At 31.2% G+C, this 25,655-nt stretch overlaps 5 protein-coding genes across 6 annotated transcripts; 4 read left to right on the top strand and 1 right to left on the bottom strand.

Moving 5' to 3' along the window:
- Positions 1-346: 346 nt before the first annotated feature.
- Positions 347-6,390, bottom strand: LOC110628074 (microtubule-associated protein futsch). The gene is made up of 6 exons (XM_021774536.2): positions 5,288-6,390; positions 5,049-5,157; positions 4,570-4,690; positions 3,724-4,446; positions 1,399-3,361; positions 347-1,056 (listed from the first exon to the last, which is right to left on the bottom strand). Exons 1-6 carry the CDS (start codon positions 5,481-5,483, stop codon positions 635-637), a joined length of 3,534 nt encoding a protein of 1,177 aa, XP_021630228.1. The 5' UTR covers positions 5,484-6,390; the 3' UTR covers positions 347-634.
- A 9,906-nt stretch (positions 6,391-16,296) lies between these two features.
- On the top strand, positions 16,297-17,389 carry LOC110628365 (putative F-box protein At1g67623). Its single transcript, XM_021775007.2, has one exon. The coding sequence runs from the start codon at positions 16,297-16,299 to the stop codon at positions 17,089-17,091; it is 795 nt and encodes a 264-aa protein (XP_021630699.1). The 3' UTR covers positions 17,092-17,389.
- Positions 17,390-18,738: 1,349 nt separating this feature from the next.
- Positions 18,739-23,808, top strand: LOC110628488 (3-oxoacyl-[acyl-carrier-protein] reductase 4). The gene is made up of 11 exons (XM_021775171.2): positions 18,739-19,109; positions 19,266-19,408; positions 20,820-20,873; positions 21,207-21,287; positions 21,703-21,748; positions 21,829-21,923; positions 22,006-22,038; positions 22,412-22,546; positions 22,645-22,738; positions 22,889-22,971; positions 23,569-23,808. The coding sequence occupies exons 1-11, from the start codon at positions 18,920-18,922 to the stop codon at positions 23,599-23,601; spliced, it is 987 nt and encodes a 328-aa protein (XP_021630863.1). The 5' UTR covers positions 18,739-18,919; the 3' UTR covers positions 23,602-23,808.
- Positions 19,415-20,844, top strand: LOC110628489 (putative F-box protein At1g67623). Its single transcript, XM_021775172.2, has one exon. The coding sequence runs from the start codon at positions 19,855-19,857 to the stop codon at positions 20,650-20,652; it is 798 nt and encodes a 265-aa protein (XP_021630864.1). The 5' UTR covers positions 19,415-19,854; the 3' UTR covers positions 20,653-20,844.
- A 144-nt stretch (positions 23,809-23,952) lies between the features above and the next one.
- LOC110628490 (TLC domain-containing protein At5g14285) lies at positions 23,953-25,637 on the top strand. 2 transcript variants are annotated; one of them, XM_021775174.2, is made up of 2 exons: positions 23,953-24,781; positions 24,881-25,637. In XM_021775174.2, exons 1-2 carry the CDS (start codon positions 24,291-24,293, stop codon positions 25,029-25,031), a joined length of 642 nt encoding a protein of 213 aa, XP_021630866.1. In that variant the 5' UTR covers positions 23,953-24,290; the 3' UTR covers positions 25,032-25,637. The 2 variants fall into 2 exon arrangements, with proteins under 2 accessions (XP_021630866.1, XP_021630865.1); XM_021775173.2 differs by having other exon boundaries at positions 23,953-25,065; positions 25,190-25,636.
- Positions 25,638-25,655: the final 18 nt, after the last annotated feature.

Raw genomic sequence — 25,655 nt, forward strand, 5'->3', positions numbered from 1 at the left:
GCCTAATAGATTGCAACCTCACTTAAAAATATAATCAATTAATTTAAATTCGAAGGCATCAATTGCTCTGTTTTGGGGGACAAAGTACAAAAAGATTAATAATTGGATACATTCATTTAAAGCCCCCCAAAAAAAGTAATAATAATAGAACTTTTTTCTTATTTGATGGGTAAAAAAATTCCTTTTTCTCTTTTATCCTTATTTGCTCACCGAGCCATGGAAATGGACAAGCAAATGAAGCAAAATCAAAGCTATACTTTTTAACAATCATAACGAATATGAATGGTTGTTTTTTTTAATTCACACTTCTCTCTAACCAAGGACATCAATGGAGTTGGGTGTAATCTAGCAAGAATGTGGCAACTGGAGCAGAACAAGCACAATTCTCCAATGCCTTGACTAATAATAAACCTAACAACAAATAAAAACTTTACAATTATGTCACCAACACATGGTGGTGTTTCTTACAAATAAATCTGAACCAACAGAAACCGATGGGCAATAATCTAAACAGCCCTTCAAACACACAAATAAAATCATTAACATACAAGCACTCAGCTTCTCCTCCATATGGCTGGAGGGAGCAGCAGATTTTTGTGGTGGGCACTGTTGGCACACTGTGAATGAAACGCTTTCACATTATTGTGCAATTACACTTGGATTCCAGCTTTGGAGGCTTTGCACTGTCCATTTTATTAGGAAGGCCAACATTACGCACCATAGATTCATTGGCATTCTCATCGTTCTCGGTCTTGCTAGAAGGGGATTTTGTATCCGATTCCACCTTCTTCTGTCTGACTTTCATGGATTTTGATGTGCGTTTCCCTGTATTTCTGCTGCGTGAATCCTTTCTGTCAGCAGTGGATTTTCCCAGAACTGTAACTGCTGGCCGAGAACCTTCCAAAGGGACCGAGTCTTCTTTTTCAATGGCTATAGCTGCAGCGCGGTAGGCCAGATCATGGACAATGGAGCTACAGAAAAGTATTGTATCCGTTGCTTCTTCAAGGGTTAGGCTTCTTGCTTTACTTCCTTCCTGAACCATTACAGTTGAATCCTCTGAAACAAGCAAAGAATTTGTCAGAGAATCAAGATAGATTTTGCTAGTTCCATATCAAAGCTTGAATTAGCATCAAATATGTTGCTACCACATGGAAAAAATAAAGCATCATTTTATATTAGTAAGAACGACACATGGCACTAGCTTTACAAATGCAAAAACAGGACAAACATAATTCACATTGGATAAGATCTCATTCAAAAAATGTTAACAAGACGCTATAAGCTAACCAAGAAAAAGATATCACCCTTATCAATGATATGAGAAACATGTTGAAGCTAGTCATGGTCAACCTAACAAAAAGATAACATCAGCACGATAAAAATGCTAGGATAACATACCGAATATGACATGTAGGTGATCTGAGTTGCCATGCTCCGGAACAGAAGTAGACATTTCCTTGTCTGAATGTGTTGGGATTGAATGATCCTGAAATTCATTTATGGTGCTCTTTGAATTTGTGGAGACATCATCATTCTCTGAGCCAGGGGAAACTTGACGCAAGTTCTCAGTTTCAATTTCTGATATTGAGGCCAGAGAACTATGAGTGGGCACCCCAACATCATTTAGTACATCAACACTAGAGTTCAACATGGTCTGTTCCATTTCAACAGGGGGATCTGGAGAAATAACTGATGCTTCTACACCTGCGACACTGCTAGCATTATTTGGAAAATTATCTTCATTTTCATGCAAATGAGAGTCTTCATAAGTTGGAAGCAATGCTACTGAATTCTCCTCTAGCAGAACACCAACTGTATGGCATGACAAACTCGAGGTAGAAGCATCCGTTAATCTATTACTGCCATTATGGTCATATAAATCTTCTTCAGTTGCTATTGCACCAGTAAAAGATGCACTAGAAACCCTCATTTCTTTATTTTCTGAAGCCACCACTTTTCCATGAGAAGTTTGATTTGCTCCTTCCATTACTTCATTCTTCATATCACCAATAACAGCCTCAATGTTCTCTTCATAGGTGCTGGTCGCAAGACCTAAAGCATGGTTAGTGTGGTTTGAAGTTCCAGACAAAGATGATCCGGTGCTTTGAGGTCTAGTATTTGTGTCATGTCTGTTGTTCTCCATGTCAGATTTCCTGCCACTTAACTGCCTTTGAACACGAGTTTCGACATGCCTGCCTGAGCTAAAGTCAACAGAGGATGAAGCAGAGGTACTGCCATGTCCAAATGAGCTTCTCAAACTGTTTGCACTATCTCTAGTATAAGAGAAATCATCATAAGTGATGCTAGAGGCAACAAAAGTTCTAGCTTGCACGACAGGCCCCTTGATGCTGCTTGACCTCTTAAGCAGTACAGAAATGCCAGCACCTTCTGAAACGTCCACCTTGAGACTTCGAGAGTCACCAGATCGCAGCAATTGCTGACCTCCAGAGTCACTATCAGGCAGTCTGTGACTACCAGTTGGCTGCTCAGCTCCATGCTGGCTAGCAATCCTCTGCTCATCTCCCTCCATTAGTGACCTAAGAAGAGAACTTTCCTGGGCATACATATTGCTTCGCTCATTGGATGGAGCTTGGCCACATTTAACACCATCTCCTTGCTGAATAATCCTTGACTCTACTTCATCAATAACTTGGGATTGCAACTTGAGTATGGACACCTGAGTCTCAAGTTCATCATGTCGCTTGTCTTCTTCAGAAAAATTCAAGGAAAACCCTGAGGAAGTCTCAGGAGCTACTGTTATTGTCTCCAGACTTGAGGCAGCCACACTACTATCTTGTCTACTGCAATCTGGACAAAGATTGATGTCCTTTTCTATCATTTCAATGGTATGATATTTGCAACCACATCTGGAACAAACTTTTATGTTTTCAGTACTATCGACTTCCGAAAAATCAGCTTTGACACATAAAGTGTCAGAAGCAGAACTGGTTTCAATATCAATCTCCTGGTGACTGAACTCTTCAGAGTCATTAGGTTGACGTTCAGTTGCAGGGTTTCTATGGGAATCACCAACTCGAAAGTCTGACTCGTTACCTACATCATGCTTGACATTCTTATTTAACATATCCACCTTATCAAAGGCAAATACTTCTTCCTGCACATCAGAATTTGTTTTTTCCCCAATTTGAATTGTCATGTCTTCCTGGTGGTGGTCACTTCCTTCAGTATCAGGTGCACCACTGGTACATTGATCAGAACTTGCATTACTGCTGGTTGTAACTGAAGAATTCCTGGATATCAAAGGACGATGTGCAGAATTTGTTTTTCCGACATAATAGGTAGAACTTGGCACACTAGATAAAAGTGGCCTGAACATGTTCTGAGGAGCCTTCCGGTGATCCTACACAGAACATTGATCAAGGTAAATGATATATGCATTGATACTTCTACAAGTATGAATTGATACAAGACAATGCTCCTAAATGTTTTTCTTTAAACTAATTTGCTTAAAAGAGTGTATACTATAAGGTTCTGACAGATTAGATAACCTCTTCAGGTTCAATAAACCACTCCAATATGGATTAATATTTAGGACAGCTTGCTCCTTTTTATTATTTCATTATATAGATCAGCTGAGTGTTACTTACATTTTACCCTAAAAGCATGGTGTACAGTTGTGACAGTAATGCAAGGCAATAGCCCAAAAAAAAGGCAATAAAATACCCTAAAGGATGCAATTCAAGTGAAATAGACATGAAATACCATTTGACGAAGAGCAGAGTCAAAGGATCTTTTTGGAACAGAACTTGGAGACGTTATTCTCATTGATTTCTTAGAAAATGCCGTAGCTTTATTATTTGGAAATGTCTCAGTCCTCTTTGAAGCCAAGCGGTCCAAACTACCCACATGAATGGATTGCACAGAGTCCACATCATCATCACCAGATGATGCCACAGAACCTCTACTGCGTGAGCTAATACGATCTTGACTATGTGATGAACTAACACTTCTAGAAGCAGTTGGAGACATTGATTGCCTGCTAAATCTTGAGCCCGAGTCCCTACCATTTCTAGATGCTGGTGAGGAACCCCTTACATACGATGCTGGTCGATCTGCCAGAGAAGTGCGGAGATTGGGAGGTGCTTCAGAAGAGAAACCAGGGATATTGGATTGCCATGCCCTTATTTTTGGTGAAGCAGAGTTCCCACGGCTTGTCCTTATAGGGGAAGTTCCCCTTGCTCCTGAACCTGTGCTTGTCCTCCTTGGAGTTGGAGTTGAAGACCTTGGAGCAGGCGTTGAAGCTTTATTAGGGGGAGGAGAAGGTCTACGTGATGGAGTGGCAGGTCGTTGGCTATGAGTTGGACTAGAATGAGGTACTGGTGATGGCCTTCCCCTGGATTGAACCGAACTATTACCAGACCGAGGTGATGGACTTAAGCGATTTGGACTTGCACTGCCCCTACTGCTTCTGTAACTTTTCTCCATCTGCATATGGATGAACTCTCATTTGCAGCAAAACTAAAACGCATAACGTGCGCATGTGTGTGTGTATAAAACGTTTAAGGTATACAAGTAAATGCAATTGCGTAAAAGTGATCAGTGACCTACCGTGGATGACCTTGATATAGTAATAGGCTGACTCCGAAGTCTACCCCTGGATGCAACATTAACCGGAGGTGGCTCATCATCCAATGAAGGAAAAAGAGGAGTGTCGGGAGGAGTTAATAACCTTAAAGCATCAATAACACCAAGCAATCCATCATCATCAATACTCGCCAAGAATCTTACGCAAACTATTAAATGCAACATTATTCTTTAAAAATCATTATTCGCCTTAACTTTGTGAATAAATTGGCCAATTGACAAAAATAGAACAATCAGCAGTCATAGTAAGGAACTTAAATTATTTTCCACCATAAATCCAATAATTTAGACATCTGTGGAGTGTAACAAGTGTTTCTTATGTAAAACCAAAATCTTTCTTTCTGTGCATTTCTGAACCAAAAGATTTGCAGGTTTTCATAAAGCCAGTGAATAAACGATGGAAAGTTCACAGAGTGCTAGAATAGGAAAAAATCACAACCCACCAATCATAATCATTCTTCTCCCTGTCTGCATTAAGCAGTTCGCTACTTTCTCCACGAATAGGAATTGAGATTCCAAGCTTGAAATCTGAAAAGTGTCTCAACTTTGTGGCTGTATTGCAATAATTTAAAAACAACAAGAGAAAATAAAGCAACATCATCAACCAGAAGAAACAGACAAATATTTCTGTTCAAAACCTAATATATGTGGATTAAGAATATAGATTGGTCCAGAAAATTACAAAATGTGTCTTCAAGGTCATCGGATGACTGGAACAAAAAATTTTCTCTTTCCCTGGACTGCATTTCATTGAACAAAGCGAGATCATCATCTTTCCCCTTGAAGAACAATCCACCTTCAAGACTGCGGCCTCGCTTATGGTTCTCCGCTCTGGGCTCCCTCCCAGGAGAATATCTCAATGCCGGAGAAGGAGGCATCTCCTCTACAAACTAAACTTCCAAAAAAATTACTTGAACCTCTCCTTGCAACCACAACTGAAATAACCCTTTTTCCGAATCCAATTGTCCATCACTTGCATCCAACTATAGCATCCAACTAAAACAACTGAACCTTGCTTTCAAATTGCCATCTTCACAAATTCCATTAACTTAATCCCACCTCCAGCAATCCAAATACAGTGCAATTATACACACACAAGTCAGAAAAACCGAATCAACTGTACCATTAAAAAATGTGGAAGTCGAACATCCATATCCAATGAGCACGATATCATTTCCTTGGCCCTGCAATAAAATTTCTGAAAACCCTAAATTCCCGTCACCCAAATGATCCCGCGGTACCAAACCGTAACATTTCACCATCCACCCTCAAAACCTCCTCAATTTCAACTGCTCTTAGCTGTTTTAGCCTTCCACTGAAGCTTAAATTTCCAAAACAAAGCTATAACTCACCGTTTGAAGTTCAGTGAACGCAGCTTGACTTGACTTTATCCAAAAACCCAAGTCAAAATTTCTTCTATGATATAGCTGAAGGCTCGTTGAATGGAATAAGATCCCGAATTGGAAACAAAAAATCACTTTGAACGTCAGTTACAATGCGAAGAATGCTGGGTAGCAAACTCGGATCTAAAGCATTTAATGGCTGGGTGTTTATTGATAAATAGTAAGCAGATCGGAGAAAATCGGTTATAAAGTTTCTAGCTTTCTCTCTCCTCCGAGAAAATGAGAGAAAGTTGGATACAATACTTGTGAGTAGCTAACCTCTCTATCGTTTCTTTTTCTTTCTTTTTTCTGCTTGGTTCTTAGAATTGCTTCTTTCCTCCGCAGCAAGCCTTCATTTTTCTTTCCTCTTTTCTTTCTCAGTTGCTTACTTTCCCTTTGCTATGTGATTTCTTTTTTCCCCATTTAATTGATTTTAAGATAATAATTTATTTTAATTTAATTCATATGCTATAATTATTTTAAAATAAATTTATTTAAAAAAATAATAATTAGACATATTTGTGAATTTTATAATAAATATTTAATTTAAAGGTACATTATTATATTTCTATGTAAAAAACAATAATACAATATTGTAAGAAAGAATAATCCAAAATTTTTATTTGAATACAAATTAATTATGATATATTAAGCTTTTTATATTGAGTGAGGATTTTTTAAAAAAGAAAAAAATTTATTGTTGCTTTTAGACAAGTGGGACTATTTAACAAGGCAACATTTATTTTGACATATTAATAATATTGGCTCATAAAATTTATGCTCAAATTTTAAAAAATTGGAAAATTTTAGTTTATTAAAAATTATAAATTTTGTTTTAATAATTATTACAGTTATCTTCAAAATTACAAATTTTAAATTCAATATGAAAATTTAAGTTCAAGCCTTAGTTAGAATATAAAAATAGAGGTAAATTAGGGATTAATTAATTAAAGACAAGGCAAAACACAAGAAGGGAGTTATCATTAGCCATGTCCACTAATAGAAAGATAATAGAATGATGTCGTTTTAATTGGTGGGTGACATATTAAACTTAAAAGGGCTAAAGCACACATAATGATAACAACTCCTCACTTTAAATTTTTGTTGGCTCACATATATATAAAAACAATATTAAGAAAGTATGAATATTTAATTGAATTGAATCGACATAATTTAATTAAATTTTAATTTTAAAATTATTAATTTATTTAATAAATAATCAATTAAATTAAAAAATCCAGAAGATTAATTCAATAGTTATATGCACCAAATTGTCTATACATTTTTTAAAAAAAATTATAAAAATTTTATTAAATATTATTAAGTCTCAAAAATAAAAATATAAATAGAGATCAAACAGTTCATTTCAGCTGCCATTAATAGATCGAAAAATATAATGAATACTAATACTATATGTCTCATTAAGTAGAGACTTACAATTATAAGTAACTGAATCAAATGTCGAGTAATAAATAAAATAAAGAGTGATTAATATATTTTTATAAATAAAATTTAAAATAATTTTAATGTATGTGATATTTTTTAATTAATTAAATATATATACTTAGGGTAAAAATTTATACTCTAAAAATGACCTATAAAAAGGTATATTGATAGCTAGGCTGCCCCATTACACCAAGGTTTGATTTAGATTATTTAATTAAATTAATAATTTGTTGTGATTTGCTAACCCATAGTTTGGAGAAATATCAATCTTTGGTTTGAAGTCAATCTCAAGATTGTATTGGCCCATCATAACTTCACTTTTCATTCCTTCTCTCCATGGGACCCATCTATCATCTACTCTCTCTAACTTTAAGGTGAGATATATTTTAAGAAGCTGCAAATATTATCAATTTATTATTATTTTTTAATTGATAATTGGAAAGTGAGAAATAGAATTTGAAATTTATTAAATTTATTTAAATATATTTATTATTAGATTAAATTTGTAAATGTTATAAATTTATTATTATATTTATAGTTTAATCAATTTATATATTGTTTTATAAAATTCGTTTTATCAGTACTAAATTAATTATGATGAATGAATCTCATTAGAAAAATTAAAGAAATATTATTGTAAATAATTTTAGAAATATCTTAATTTTAACTTTAAATAATTTTAATTGAAGTATATTTTTTAAATCAAATATTTAAAAGATCATACTAAATATAGCGCACACTTTTTTTTTCTATATAAAAAAAGACAAATCACTGTAATAACTTTAGGCATGAAAAAGTAAAACCCAGAGAAGTAGTACGAGACGACGCTGTTTTGGTCTTTTGACCAATTCGTACAACTTTTGGAAAGGACACGCGAGGGCCGTGGGTTTCCGTTTTGGTTAAATGATGAAGGTTACTGACCGTAAATCTGATTGATCAACGAGTAACTTTTATTTATTTACTTTTCCAATGCAAGGATGTCTTAATGAGACCACGTGTCAGTTGACGATATCAGAAGTCAGGCTGGTCAAATAAATAAAAGTTGATTCGACATTATTCATATATTAATTTAAATTTTTAATTTTATAATAATTAAACTAATTAATTAATTTATACATTTGGATACAAATGATATATCCATATTTGATTTGTATTAAAAATAAAATTTATTAGTTATATATGTAATATATTTAAAAATAAATAAAATTTATTATTTTAAATATATTTTTAATTCATAGAAAAATAATTTTGTCATATTTTTATGAGGTGGAGTGGATAACTTTAAATAAACTTTATTTTAAATTATTTGAATCTTTTGCTCTAAAAACTTTATTTCAAAAACATATTTATTATATCTTTTTTAATGATAATGTGAAGTACCAATTATTAAAATATGTATACTATATTTTATACAGTTTTACTCTACATAAGCAATCTTTTAATACTTCACATATACGCATTAAAAATAAACTTTACTTTTAAATTAATAATCTTACAAAAAAAATATAAACGTTTTATCAAAAAATTCTAAATTCTTTTGATAAGAGAAAAATATATTTGATTATATAAATATGAAATAAAATAATTATTAAATTATATTTTTATATAAATATAATTTAATAAGATTCATTTATATTGATGTGGCAAAAAAAAATTAAAAATAATTAATCATTCTAAAAAAATTAGTAATGTGATTTACGATTATATATAACTATTTTAATATTTAAATCAGACTTAAATTTAAAAAAAAAATATTTTATGCATATTTTATTTTTATATTGTGAGAATATGAAATTCTCTAGTAAATTTTTTTAAAATTTAAATAATACCGATTAATAAATAAGAAATTACGCGATTACATCCATATAATGAAAATTTACTGTATAATATTTGTTAATAGTAAGAGTTAGATATTATTAAGGGTTTGACCAGTCATAAATGAATGAATATTCTATAATTATTGATTATTATAATATTTAAATGTTATTTCTTATGTGTGAGATTTCAGTAATCTAAGTGTCATATTTTATTAGAGTTTTACTATATAATTTTATCGTATAATAATAATTCATAATATATTTTAAGCGGATATGATATCATATATATATATATATATATATATATATATAATTATTATTAGTTTAAAATACACGATTATTGTTATAATAATTAAAATTTTAATTTTTCTTACTCACATGTTAAAAAAATGTTAAAATGTTTATTTATTTATTAATCACATAAAAATAATATTTTATTATAAAAAATGTCTAAATTAAAATATATATGTATATATAATTTAAGTATTAACTTGAAAATTTCACTTAGAAATAACTTAAAAGGTGGCGTTTGTATCCATGGGAGACCATTAAACCATCGTTATTGGAAGTTTAGGAGGATCATCAACCACTAATGATTAATTATCAAACATTCGAATTATAGTTGACAGTGATTGCAACTAATGACGACTTAACCGTTTAATTATAGTATTAATTAGTTGCAGTAATTTAATTTTATGATTGATTGATTGGTGATTAGAAGTTTAAACAACATTACAATGGTAGCCAACGTCTTTCACAAGTATCAATCATTTTCCAACCTTTATTTTGCCTTTATATTAAGTTATAAGTTCAAATTTTTAATAGAAAGAAATCACATACTCATATTAGCACTAATTTTATTATAAAATATAAATTATTCATAAAAATGAATTTTTTTTTATTAAATATACATATTGTTATTTATAATTAATAATTAAAAAGTTAATTTTTATATGAGTACAAAATTTTCCTTAATCTCACTATTTTTTTTATTTTTGATTTGATTAAAATAGTTCTAATTTTGATTAAAAATTTGTTGCAATATAATATTTAGACTTATGCTTTTTAGCGAAAAAATATTTTTTCATAAAAAGATTATTTTATTTTTTGGCATTTTAAACAATTAAAAAATCTCCTGTTTAAAAAAAACAAATAAAAAATCTCAATAAACTAAAAAATATTTTGAATGATTAAAGAAAAATATAAATCATTTCTAAGAAAACTTGACTTTATTTTAAAAAAAATCATTTCATAATTTTTAAAAATTTCATTAATATTATTAAATATTCTATAATGTTACAACTAAAATATGTAAATAAATTATTTTATTAAAAAATAATTTTGTTAAAGTCTTCGTTATATTTGAAGAAGCAATATAATATTGCAACCAAAATATGTAAAATAAGTTGTCTCATTAAAAAATATTTTTATTTAATTTTTTCTTATTTTCAAGGAAATAAATACAGTTATATTCTTATTGTGATTTAGTTTGATTTTACGAATCATTGGCTGATTTCCATTATTTATTTTCACCACATCGATTCCTATCACGTTCTTGATCCAACCGAATCATCGCTGTATTTTTTCCTCTGCGGATCATGGAAGCTGGAATTTTCAAGTTCTAGCCTGTAAGTTGTTCACCAAAACGGTGCGTTTAGGCACGAGAAGAAAAGATGAATACGGTGTGGATTGATTGCAGAGAAAACTCACCCAAGTCAAGATAGCTGGAAAATTCTATTGTAGTAGAATAGCTTCAAGATCATTCCATTCCAGCTAGCTCTCAATGTATAGAGCATTGTTTTTAGTTTTCAATTATTCTCTCATAGTATCAGAGCATTAGCCTTGTGTCTCTTGATAAGCATATATCCTTCAATGGAACCAGCATGGAGAATCCCTTCCGAATCTCAATAAGAGCCAAAAAGTGATTATAAAGTAAGCCATTGATGCTTCAGCTCTGCAGAACTTCGATCATCCTCTTATCATGAGATCCATAATTATTGCTCTGAGACTTGAGAGCCAAGCACTAGTTAGGAGTGACAAGGTCATCATGCAAAAAATTAATTCAGATATGTTTGGCAAGTGATAAAATGTTGATAACATGCTTCTCTTCGTCAACCGTCCATGTGGCAGCAGAAGTAAGGAATTCACCGGAAAGAGTGGACGATCTCTGTTTGTTGAATATCCGAGTTGAGCTGCTGGGCAAACAACAAAAACTTATTTGTGAAGATTCAATCCAATAATAATTCAAGAAGACCAGACCAGCAGAAAGGCGTTCCTAAGCCTGAGTAATGAGTTCTTTGCTTTATCCTATGTGAATTGCAATGGTTATATCTAATGACAATTTTTATATATTTTCTCTTCGATTTAACACTGAAACCGTAATCTGAAATGCACAAGTATAATAGAAACCGAAAATTTGTTAAATTGAAAGTGCTGTATTTTTATTTTTATTACTTGTTAAAAAGCATTTAAAAACTAAAAACTACAAATATATATTTTATCAAACCTATTTTTTTGCTACTTTTATTAAATTATTATTAACAATTTTAAAATTTCATCTTCATTAATCAAATTTATTTTTTAAAATATAAATTTATTAAATTAATTTATAAAATATAATATTTTATTTTATTATTATAAAAAAATTTACTATTTAATTTGTATTATATGAAAACATTTATTAATTAATTTATTATTTTAAAAAAATATTCTCTTCGTCCCATAATTTTTATTTATCTTACTTTTTCATCCATATATTCTTGTTTGATATGAATTATTTTATAAAAAAATAATTTAAATAAATTCTTATAAAATCATTTATTCGTAATTTCATTTCTATGCATAATAAAAATTTTTTAAGTTAAAAAATTTTAAATTATTTTATTCTAAATAAGAAAAAAAAATCAATTGAATTAAATTCTTATAAAATTATTGATTTCAAACGGAGTGATTAAGAAATATAATTTTTTTAATTAATTTTTTAACTATATCTATTTTAAATATATTAAAATTTATTAAATACTATAGATGTTTTGAGAGTTTTTAAAAATAAAATAAAATTAAATAGATTATAATAGTATATTTATATGTTATTATAGGCAAAAAATGAAAATAGATAAAAATTTTAGTATAACTAAAAAAATAAATAAGTAAAATTATAGAATAAAAAGAATACAATAAAAAGTCATTGAGGTTTTAAACAATCTATTAATTAGTTATTTTTGTTTAATTTTTTAATTATTTATTTTTAATAATAAAAAAATTATTAGTTGATTTTTCAGTTTTATAAATATTTCTATTAATTATTCTCTTTTTAAATTTTTATTTAAGAAAATTTTATTATTCAGTTTTTGTGTAATTGAAAAATTATTAGTTAGTATCTTAGTTTTAAAAAATATATCAAAATATTCATGAGATATCAAATACACTAATTAGTTCTCCTATTAGTTTAGCCTCTAAATATTTTATTATTTAGTTTCTATAAAAATTTATGCAGTTGTTCTTAAATTTTGTAAAATTTATAATAATATGTATAATTTTTTATATATTTTCATTTAAAAATTAAAATTTAAATATTTTTAAGAAATATTGAATTTTTTAAATAAAAATTATTAATGAAAATATTTTTATATAAATTATTAATTAAAATATATAAGACTAAATAAATATGAATTTTATTCGGATAATAATAATTGAATTTGAAACGAATTTAAATAATTTAATTTAATTTTTAATTGAGTTTGAATATTGTTAATATAAATTGAATTCAAATTTCTAATGCAGATAGGTTTAATTTTCGCAGATCCATTTACATCTCTAACCATGTTAATATATTTCTTAAAATTTAAAAACTAACCAATAAATTTTTCTAAATTATATAAGCCAAATAGTAATTTTTTTTATTATAATATATGTTTTATAAAAATAATTTATTATTTATTTTTATATTGAACTATTTATAAAATTATATATATTTCTATTTTATTATTAATTATCATATTTCAAAAATATATTTTACTATTTATTTTTATATAAAAATTTATAAAGTTATTTTTGATATAAATTAAACAACAGAAATTAAAAATTGTTTTTAATTTAAAAAAATAGAAAACAGAAATCCTCTAAGATCCCAAATCTGAATCTAATGCCCAAAATCTGCCTGATCACATCAGCAAATTCCAAGCATCAAAAGAAATAAAATAAAATAAAATCAGTTAGTTTTAATTAAGTGGTATTGAATACAAGACTCTTAGTTGTGGAGTTGGATTTCTAAGTGACCACTAATATATTATTTTTTATAATATAGAGAATTATATCATTACTAAAATTAAAATATTTTAATTAAATTTTAAAATATTAAAAATAAAATATAAAAAATAAAAAATTACATTAAAAATTTTAAATAATAAAATTAAATCGAATTAAATAAATTTAATTTAAATAAATTTTTATTTAAAATCGATTCAAATTTTATAAATATTAAAATTTTAAATTTTAATTTATTTTATTTAATTTGATGTTAAAAGATTTTGAGAATGACTTTTTTCATGGATTTCTTTTGTTCTAAAACGGATTTTAGAAAAGAGAAGCAGTTTTATGGTTGTAGTGTAATTAATTTGTAATTTTTGGGATCCTTGGAAAGATTTAAAGTTGATCACATTGGTGTCAAAAACCTATGCCCCTTAAAAATTTTCAAAGGGAATTTATATAATTTTATATATCGCTGATATTTAAAAAATTTATTAGTTAATTTTTATTTTAAAATTACTTAATTAAAATATTTTGTAGTTTATAAAGTTAATTTTTTTTTTAATTTTTTATTAAATAAATTTTTATTTTTTTTTTTAAAAATAAAATATTTATTACTGTAATTCAGCGGCAAGAGTTGCGATAATACAATCGGAATGAGTAAAATTTCACACATAGATACTTGAATTGAATTGAGTGGCTCTAACAAGGTGATGACCCGCAAAATTCGCAATCTCCTAATGAATTCTACTCGCACATCCTACAAAATTGATAACATATACTGACAATCTCTGTAAACTTCTAAAAACATTGAACTTGTAGTATTTAAAAAGCTCAATTGATCAACGGCAACTTAACAATTAGACTCCACAATTACTTTGCTTGATCTAGCTTAGCGATTCCCAAATAGCCAATATTTCTAATAGCATCGGATCAGAAATGTCTTTGAAAATTTTACTATAGCCTCCCACTGCTCCTTTTGACTTAAACACATATGTATCAATATTAGCTTTAGTCCAACCAGCATTTGGTTTCTTCCATTTGTAATCTGAATTGTCAGATAATTGTCTTGATTTGCTAAAAAAGTTTGAAATATCGTGCATTATGCTAAGATTAAAGGAATGAAAAGGCTGAACAAACCACAAACTGTGTAGAACATTTCTGACTCTATACCTTGCAGTTTCTATTTTTTCAAATTGACCAGCAAATCGTAGCCACACTAGCCCTTTGATCCATATCAAAATTGTCAAAAGTAGAACTCAAACTACTCCTTAACATTGCTAGACCTATCAACAGACCAACTCAAATCCGCAAAACTCCAGTGGCTCTTAACAAAGTTGCACGTGCTCCATTTTTATCCACTTTTAATACTATCTAATTGATTTAATTTCAGTGGTTCATTTTATTTTATTTCTCTCATTCTCTATTTATTTTTATTTAAAAAATTTATTGTTCATTTTTTAAATTTCTAACTACAATACGTAAATTTCTTTCTAAAAATTATCCATTCATTATATAATTTAATTTTATATGCTATTTTTATTATTAAAAAGTAATTCTCTCACTTAATTAGTTTATAATCTATTTATATAATTAAAATTATTTATTAAATTATTTAAATGTAGAGAAATAAATTTTAAATTTTTATAAATAAAAGTGTTTATTAATAATATTTTATTAATGAATGAGTTTTGTGTACTATTTAAATTTAAAAAATAATTTAATTTTAAAAAAATATAAATTTAATAGGTTATAGGTTAGATAATTTAAATTTAAAAATATTTAAATATAAATTAAGTATTATTTTTATAGATAATATGTTAAATTATTTAAATTATGAAAAATGAAATGGAAATATTGTTTTTATAGTTAATGGGTTAAATAATTTAATTTTTTAAAAAATAAAATTTATAATAAATATTATATTAAAGTGTTATGTTATTTTTAAGATATTATTTTTTATGAATTTGCATATTACAATTATAATATAAAGTTTTTTATATAATAAATATTATTAAAAGTCGATTTTATTGCAGAGTGAGAGAAGAATTATTGATTGATCGTTAAGAAAAATATAATTATAAATGTAAAAATAAATTTATTATTAATATATTTTAATTAATAATAAATAAATAAAATATAATTTAATTATAATATTTTATAAAGTTTTTAAATATTTATTTATTTTATATATTTTATTTTACAAATTTTATTTTTATTGACCATCCGTTAAAATCGATCCGAGTCTTCAATAAAATGTCTGAATTCATCACGATTATGATTGCAAATACAGAAGTAAGAGCTGAGGTTGCTATTGCTGAGGCAGACACAGAAGTTGGAAGCGCCTGTTGTTGTAGTAACAGGGGCTTCTATAGGTATTGGTAAAGTAATTGCCTTGTCCTTGGGAAGGGAAGATTGCAAGGTTAGTACAGTTTCCTTATTTTATGAGTCAATTTTGGTGCATCAAAAGGAATAAAATAAAATTAGTTAGTTTTAAAATTGGTATTCAAGTTGGTTTGGATTTCTTTCCTCTTCACATCTTTTTTAGTATTTAATTAGGAAATTATTCATTTATTTGTGGTAGGAAAAATATTTTGTTAACGAGCAGTATTAGGAAGAAATCAAATCCATGTAAGACAAGGATATCTGCTTTTCAAATCCATGCTGGAGAAGATTTGAAACAATATATATATACATGCAACGTGCAATAGGCAGAAGAAAAAGCATAAAGAGCCATTCTCATTCTCAGTACTCACACATCCTCCATTGAATCTGAGCCTCTCACACCCATCTTTGTAATGGCAAATCTAAACCCAACAAAACATATAACCAAGCGTAGAAGAAAGAATTATCATCAACCTTTCAAGTATGTCCCTAAAGAGCTTCTGACAGAAATCCTTGCTCGAGTTGCCTCCTCATCGATCACTGATCTCGTCAATGCCAAAGCATGTTGCAAGGGGTTTCTTGAAGCTGCATCAGAAGATTACGTTTTTGAGCATGTAACAATTGATTCCTTCCCTGTCCTTCCCTGGAAGATCAGCTATGGTGTCTCTTCTTTCTTAGAGAGGTGCAAGAAGAGTGGGAACCCAGAAGCCTTGTTTAGACAAGGAATGATTGATTTCTTTAGCGCTTTGAAACATGATTCTGGTCTCAAAATGTTAGAGAGAGCAGCTAGCAAAGGGCATGTAGAAGCTACATACGTATATGGCATATTACTTGTGTGCCATGGTGCTGAACTTAGAAACAAGGGAGTGAAGCTACTTTCTGATTTGAAGAGATCAAAATCAAGCTTGGTTATCACAGAATGTAGAAAGAAAGTGCAAAGAATTACTTGGGGCATGTGGGTGAACAATTACGTGGTTGGAATTGGACCAGCACAAGAAGAAGAGTACATGAAGAAGAGAAAGACTTGCAGCTCCTGTAATTCTAAGTTAGCAATGTGTTCTTTTACTACTGATCAGTCTAAAACTAGATCAGGATGGACTTCTGATGAAGATTTTGAAGATGACCCTTTCTCATGCGACTCTTGTCTATGGGACCTCGAAGCAAATCTCTTTTGTAAGATGTTGAGAACCGGAAGCTATAGACGTTAAGGATTATTTTGAAAAATATGTATTATTGATGAAAAGCCAATTAATAGCCATTGGTAGCTTGGTATACTCCCGTTTTCTACATTCTCCACTTTTTCGAACACTGTGATTCTAATGTTGGTGCCATATTTCGATTTCTCCTTTGCGATTTATCAGAGTCTTTTTTTTCCTCCATGGATCATTAGTGGGGGTTTTCAGGTTCTAGCCTGTAAAGTTGTTCATTCAAAGCATTAGGCAAAAGAAGGAAATATGAAGGATATTAGTGATATTTTGCAGATTGATTTCAGAGAAAAATCACCTAATTCTATAGTAACAGAACATCTTCTAGATCATTCTATTCTAGCTAGCTCTTTATGTATGTATACAGCATTGTTTATTCAATAAAATTATCTGATTTTTTCATCTCTCAAATACTTTCTCATACTATTTTTTTCTTTGGGGACTCTGGTTTGTGGTGTTGCATCTTCTGTTTTGTTTCTTTAATATCCAGGTTGAGCTGCAGGGCAAACAACAGAACTTATGTGTCCTATAATTAAAATTAAAACATAAAAAATATGAATGACAAAATTTTATCTAAATATTATTTTGAAATTTTTTAAATTTGCAAATTAAAATTAGTTATTTAGTTTTAAAATTAAATGAAATTCAATACATATCATATAATCTTATATTAATTTTCTTTCTTTATTTACATATGTATAATTATATAGAAGAAGTGATTTTATTTCTCTTATAAATTTTAGATTTATTAACTTAAATATATATATATATTTTTTCTAATATGTTTACTTTACATTTTATTAATTTTTAGAAAATCTATTTGGGATATCTACATGTCAAATCAATGCAGGAGAAGGATATGATTTCAAACAATATAAATACACACCCTATCTGTGTGAATCTTCTAATAGATATTCTTGCATGAGTTGCATTCTTATCACTTACTGATCTCATCAAAGCCAAAGCATGTTGCAAGAAGTTTCTTAAAGCTGCATCAGAATATTACATTTTTTAGCATGTAACAATCGATTCCCTCCCTGACATTCATTGAAAGATAACCCATGGTGTCTCTTCTTTGTTAGAGAAGTGCAAGAAGAGTGGAAACCCAGAAGAATTGTTTATACAAGGAATGATTGATTACTTTAACACTTTGAAACATGATTCTTATCTTAAAATGTAGAGACCAACTAGCAAAGGACATGTAGAAGCTATTGGATTTACTTGTGTGCTATGATGGTGAACTTAGAATCAAGGGAGTGAAGCTACTTTCTGATCTGAAGAGATCAAAATCAAGCTTAGTTATTTCAAAATGTAGAAAGAAAGTGCAAAGAATTGCTTGGAGCATGTGGATGAACAATTTATATGGTCGAAATTGTTATCGTTGAATATTAAATCCAACGACGTCGTTAGGTGTTGCGCACAAAAAAGTGGGTCAAATATTAGCTGGGCGGATGGACCTATTTCCCGTTTCCATTAATTACTTAAAATCCCTCATAGTACCCTTAACACATCAAATATTACCATTTTGCCATCTAGTTGCAATTGCCGCTTGGTGAATGGCCACTTGAAGCTCATTGGTTGTATGGTAAATAATCTAAACAATCAGATCCATTAATGTAATAATGCATCCAGGAGAGACACACAGGCCTCGTTGTCATCGCCACTTTACCAGTCTCCGGAGCTCCCGAAGCAAGAAACACACATTTCGTTCGCCATTATAAAACCGAAACCAAGCAATTTCGCTTCTCTGGCTACCTCTATTACTAATACACTCCTCCTATTCTCTACTCCTTCGTCTTTGATTCTTCGGAGGCCCTTTGGAGCTCTCATCATGGCTGCGTCTGTTGCTGGATCCAACGTCATTGCCTTCAAATCCGCCGGAAGCTCTGCAAATTTTGGAAGTTCCGGTGACCGGAGAGTCGCTCAGGTCCGTCAATGGTCTCCCATTACTAGTGGAGTAGGACAACTGCAGTCTCGCACTGTCCTTCAGTGTAGATCGAGGAGTTCATTTGCTCCCTCTGGTATTGATTTTCTAGCTTGCATAGTGTGTTTTTTTTTTTTTTTCTCTAAAAAGGATTTTAGACAAGAGAAGCAATTTTATGGTGGTGGTGTCATTAATTTGTAATCTTTGGGATCCTTGGAAATATATTTGAAGTTGATTGTGATTGCACATATAGGTGTAAGAGCTCAGGTTGCTGCTGCTGAAGCAGCAAGCGCCGAGGCCACACAGAAGTTGGAAGCACCTGTTGTTGTAGTGACCGGAGCTTCTAGAGGTATTGGTAAAGCAATTGCCTTGTCCTTGGGAAGGGCTGGTTGTAAGGTTAGTACAGTTACCTTATTTTATAAGCAAATTCCCTGCATCAAAATCAAAAGGAATAAAATAAAATCAGTCAGTTTTAAAATAGGTATTCGAGTTGGATTGGATTCCTTTCCTCTTCACATCTTTTTTAGTATTTAAGTAGGAAATTAAGTTTAATTTGTGGTAGGAAAAATCTATTGTTAGCAAACGATTATACAGATTAATAAACTAATATGCTTTTAGTTTAAAATTATTATGACGTAAATGTATATTCAGCAAGCCTTTTTTGGGAAGAAATTAAATACATGTAACAGAAGGATATCTACCTATCAAATCCATGTAGGAGAAGGATACACATTTGGAATAATATATATATAGGCAAAAGAAAAAAAAAAAAAAGAACCCATTCTCATTCTCAGTACTCACATACCCTCTGTTGGATCTGAGCTCACACACCCATCTGTGTAATGGAAAATCTAAACCCAATGAGGCATATAACCAAGTGCAGAAGAAAGAATTATCATCAACCTTTCAAGTATGTTCCTAAAGAGCTTCTGACGGAAATTCTTGCTCGAGTTGCCTCCTCATCGGTTACTGATCTCGTCAATGCCAAAGCATGTTGCAAGGAGTTTCTTGAAGCTGCATCAGAAGATTACATTTTTGAGCGTGTAACGCTCGATTCCTTCCCTGTCATTCCTTGGAAGATCAGCTATCGTGTCTCTTCTTTCTTAGAGAGGTGCAAGAAGAGTGGGAACCCAGAAGCCTTGTTTAGACAAGGAATGATTGATTTCTTTAGCGCTTTGAAACATGATTCTGGTCTCAAAATGTTAGAGAGAGCAGCAAGCAAAGGGCATGTAGAAGCTACATACGTATATGGCATATTACTTGTGTGCCATGGTGCTGAACTTAGAAACAAGGGAGTGAAGCTACTTTCTGATTTGAAGAGATCAAAATCAAGCTTGGTTATCACAGAATGTAGAAAGAAAGTGCAAAGAATTACTTGGGGCATGTGGGTGAACAATTACGTGGTTGGAATTGGACCAGCACAAGAAGAAGAGTACATGAAGAAGAGAAAGACTTGCAGCTCCTGTAATTCTAAGTTAGCAATGTGTTCTTTTACTACTGATCAGTCTAAACCTAGAGCAGGATGGACTTCTTCTGATGAAGATTTTGAAGATGACCCTTTCTCTTGTGATTCTTGTTTATGGGACCTTGAAGCAACTCTCTTTTGTAAGAGCTTAAGAAGCGGAAGCTATAGACTTTAAGGATTATTTTGAAAAATATGTATTATTGATGAAAAGTAAATTAATAGTCATTGGTACCTTGGTATACTCCCGTTTTCTACATTCTCCATTTTTTCGAACACTGTGATTCTAATATTGGTGCCGTATTTCGATTTTTCCTTATTGAGGTTATCTTGTTGCTATTACAGGTCTTGGTAAATTATGCCAGGTCATCAAAAGAGGCTGATGAAGTTTCCAAAGAGGTCAATGACTATTCTTTTGACATTCTTTACTTGTATAGGATAGGTTATAATCCTGGTTATTAATCTGTTGAAAAGTATAAAGACCACCTCTTTTTATTCTGTTATTTCTTATTGTGTTGATTCACCCCATGTCCACACTCTGTGCTGTACGAAAAGCCTTTTCAGAAGTTTATCACAAGGAAATTCTGCTGGTTGTGGTGCTTCTCTCTCAATTTTTTTTGGCTTCTTGTATATTCTGCTGCCATCTCTTATATTCATTGGGTAATGCCAATATTGTTAACTCATACCTTATGGATGAATTGATTACTGAAGTTCTCTGAGCATATCTTGCAGATTGAGACTTATGGTGGTCAGGCTCTCACTTTTGGTGGAGATGTTTCAAAAGAAGATGATGTGGAATCAATGATGAAAACTGTGAGCAAATGTTCCTTGCTTGCTCTAATTTTGGTAAAGTTAGAATAATAGAAGATAAAGAAAGTAACATGGGAATATTTATGTGGTTCAGTTAAGAGAGTCTACATCCACGGACACGTAACCTTAAAGGGCTCCTATACATCCACGGACACATTCTACTCCTCATAATACATAAGCTTGTCTAGTTATAACAAAAGACCCAAGACATGAATGTTATGATACTATAAATTATGAGATTCTCTAACTAAGTAGGAATATGTAAAATCTGCCTAAATAGGAATGTGTAAAATACATAATTGACTTTCTGCCACACTCCTCCTTAAGTTGGAGCATGGGATCACATTAATTCCAACAAATTTAATGATATTAATAATTATGGTGTGCTTCCTGATTTGACACATTATTGCATCTGCAGGCTATTGATGCGTGGGGAACAGTTGATATACTAGTCAATAATGCAGGTGAAAGACAGCTTACTTTCTATCTCATCAATATTACTTTCTTTTTTAGTTACACTAATTTTTTTTAACCTTGGTTTCAGGAATAACACGAGATACATTGTTGATGAGAATGAAGAAATCTCAGTGGCAGGAGGTTATTGATCTGAATCTCACAGGTGTATTCCTTTGCACACAGGTAATTGCATTAAGACTGAACAAGTTGCTTTATTGGATAGGTGAATTCTCTTATTTAAGCTTGAGTAATGCACTCTTTGCAGGCAGCAGCCAAAATCATGATGAAGAAGAAAAAGGTAATTTGCATGCCTATCTTAAGTTCATTGGTCGAGTATTGAGACGTTCCCTTAGCGTGTTTGCATTTATATTTTCTTGCTGTTTAACTATTTTTCTTAAATAACTGGATTAATAGCTTTGAATTCTAACTCAAAAAGAAGCTAAAAAAAACTCTTGGAGCATATAGTACTGTTGATGGGGCTTTGATTGTGAATGCAATTCTCGCTTCAATATTGGGATTATTAGCTCACTTAAAAGCTAGTATTTGCAGAAATTAAAGGAGGAAATTTCTTGAGTTCAACTGAGCTAGAAGCCTAGAAATGTGGAGTTTTGTCTCTGTCCCTCTTGATTTCTGTTTACATATAATGTCCTCATGTTTTTTGAGTTTCACAGGGAAGGATCATTAACATAGCATCAGTTGTGGGTTTAGTTGGCAATGTTGGGCAAGCCAACTACAGTGCAGCAAAGGCTGGAGTTATTGGACTTACAAAGACTGTTGCAAAGGAATATGCAAGCAGAAATATTAATGTGAGTTTTAAGAATTTCTAATCTGTGTTTTGGTGATTCGACACATTTGTAGCAGGATCTCTTAATATATATTAGCTCTCTTGAAATTTATTTTTTAGGTAAATGCTGTTGCCCCTGGATTCATTGCATCTGATATGACGGCCAAACTAGGGGAGGATATTGAGAAGAAAATCTTGGAGACAATCCCCTTGGGTGAGAAGCATTTTGACATGTCATTTTCTTGTTTTAGAAGCATTGTAAATTCAAAAAAATTCTTCCAAGTAATCAGGAGTCACATGAGTTGAGAAAACTGAATGAAATATTTCATAAAAGATATTGATACAGCATTTACTATGCATTCAGGAAGGTATGGCCAACCGGAAGAGGTTGCAGGATTGGTAGAATTCCTGGCCCTTAGTCCTGCTGCCAGCTACATCACTGGACAGGTTTAGAATCTATTTTGCTTTGATTCCTTTTGTTTTGAAAATTTTGACCAGAGTTCTTTGTTGGGTTGCTTTGAATCTTTCATCATTCTAGGCTTGGGGATGGCTTATCTTGACATTGTTTTGCCTTATCAAACCATGCTTTCTTGGCCTTTGCATGAACACATGCCATTGTCAAGACAACACAAAGGCATAGTCAGCTTCATCAAGCTGGCTAGCCCACAAGGACCTGTAACTGTGTAGTTGTAATTAGTCAGCTAAAGAGAATTAACTCACAAGGAGCTCAATATTAAACTCTTGATCAAGAGGTGCTATTTTTTGTCTATTGTCATATCATGATGGGCTTTTTTATCATTGTGGCCAAGCTCCAATGCGCGCTTCGTGGCCATGGTTATTTTTCAAATAAATTCCTTTGTTTTCTTGTAGCATGACTCATATGGGTATTTCTGTTGAGATGGTTAGTTTATCTTTTGGCCACAAATTCATGCTTCCATACTTATGCCTGGCATTCGGCAGGTTAATACCTGCAATGGAATATATGGTGAAGCCTAGTCTTCTTTTCATTTTCATATTAACAAGTAATATCTTGCTTTTTTGCAGGTATTCACCATTGATGGAGGAATGGTTATGTAATTTAGCTTGCTGCCCTGAGTGGTTGAGCCTGAAAAGTTTCTATACTCCAGAATGACTAGGCGGTTTTTGATTTTATTTACTTCTGTAATAAACAAATGCTTTGAAGTTTTGATATGATCTCAGTTAATTATGTTAGCAAATGTATTAACAGTTTTCCTAAAGCATAGTTAACATATGGAATGTGGCTTTTGTTTTTTTTTTTTTTTTAATTGATATGGTGTTTGGTGTAAACTGATGGTCTTGAAGTTTATTTTGATTCTTAAGCAATCCCATTGGGATACTTGGAAAAGAAAAAAAATGGAAAACCCGCAAGCAGATCACTTTCTTCTTTCCATCTGCCCAGAATTTGATTTTGTCAATTTTTCCCCCCTAGCATTGATGTTTGAATTTCCATGACCATGCTGGACATTGATTTCTCATTACTAAAACACCAACATCCTTAAATTCACCCACCTTAGTGCGCCTCTCTATTTTGCCATTGATAGTGACAAAATTTAAGGGCCTAAGTACAACTGTACAAACTCGGATATTCTCTTTCATAGAGCTCGCACCTCTCATGTTTTCGTCAATCTATGCTTTTAAGCTTCTTAGCTTCAAAATATCCTCTTCCTTTCTTCAACTATTCAAAATCTTCTGTCTCTCTCTCTGTCTCTCTCACTGGTTTCTGAATTCTCTGAAGCTAGATTGAAATGGATGCAGTACTTTGGACCCTAAACTTGCCCACTTCCTTAATTATGTTTCTCTCCATGTATCTCCTTGCTTATTTTGTGATTTTCAGAAACTGGACTTCAAAACTCAGGGCAGAAGTTTCAAGTTGTTTCATTTCCCTAGTTCATGGCACTCCTGCTGTTATCTTTGCTGTCCAGGCGCTACTCCACTCTCAAAATTCACACTCCTATGCTTCTCCAAACTCCGACCTCCATAACAGAGTTCTTGAGTTCAGCATGGCTTATTTCTTGATGGACCTCTTTCACTACATTGTCTTCTTCCCTACTGATATTCTCTTTATTCTTCACCACCTAGCAACACTCTATGTAATTGTGACTTGTCGATACATGGTTCATTATGGAGCCTATGGGATTCTTGTGCTTCTTACACTTGCTGAAATTACAAGTCTTTGCCAGAATATGTGGACTATTGCAGGTTTCAGGAGAGCTGATGTTTCTGTTGCTGCAAGATTGTATGTATCCCTGTCTCCTCCTTTTCTAGCTTTTTATTCTGTTGTTAGAGGTATTCTTGGTCCCCTCTTTGTGTTTAAGATGGTTATGTTTCATCTAAGTGAGGAAGCTAGTTTGGTTCCTGGATGGGCATGGATTTCTTGGATGGTTGTGATAGTAACTGGAATTTTGGTTAGCATATTATGGGTTTCAAATCATTGGATAGAATGGTTGAGAGAAAGAAGTCATCTTGCACAGAAGAAAATAAGGTAGAATTCTGCTGCACATCACTTGGAAATATTGTAAGGTAGATAAATCATTTCCCATGTATTAGTTTATATTACCAGATTGCTCCAAATTATTGATTTTCCAGTTATTTTTTTGACTTGCCATTGGGCGATCTTTTCTTTGTGGCGTTGCTTTGATCGTAGCCAAGCTTGGCCATGGCTTGACCTTATCTTGCTGTCTTCATCACAGAAAGCCATGCTTTGGCTTGGCCTGGCACAAAGAGATGCCACTGGCAGGATCACTCGAGGTAAAGTGAATTGTATCAATTTGGCAATTCCATAAGGACAGGTGTGGTTCTAAATTGATTGTTGAGCCTGAATTGTTTCTTACATCCAGCTTTTGGACAGGACAATTTTAGATGATAATTCCTTGAATTGTTCGACCAACAGTTCACATGTATATTTTCATTTGGAGCATCATGGTAAGGTGGTCTTAAGGGCCATATTAACTATATAATTCAAATAAGGTAACCAATTGACTGTCAGGTTTAATGGGTAATTGCCACTTTATTCATGAAAATTAGGAAAATTTTGAGTGACATACACATGTTTTGTATATTGATTTATGATATAAAAAATCTAAATATCTTCAATAAATTATTTAGTGATT

The sequence above is a fragment of the Manihot esculenta genome, chromosome 12 (genome assembly GCF_001659605.2).
Source record: "Manihot esculenta cultivar AM560-2 chromosome 12, M.esculenta_v8, whole genome shotgun sequence".
Lineage (NCBI taxonomy): Eukaryota > Viridiplantae > Streptophyta > Magnoliopsida > Malpighiales > Euphorbiaceae > Manihot > Manihot esculenta.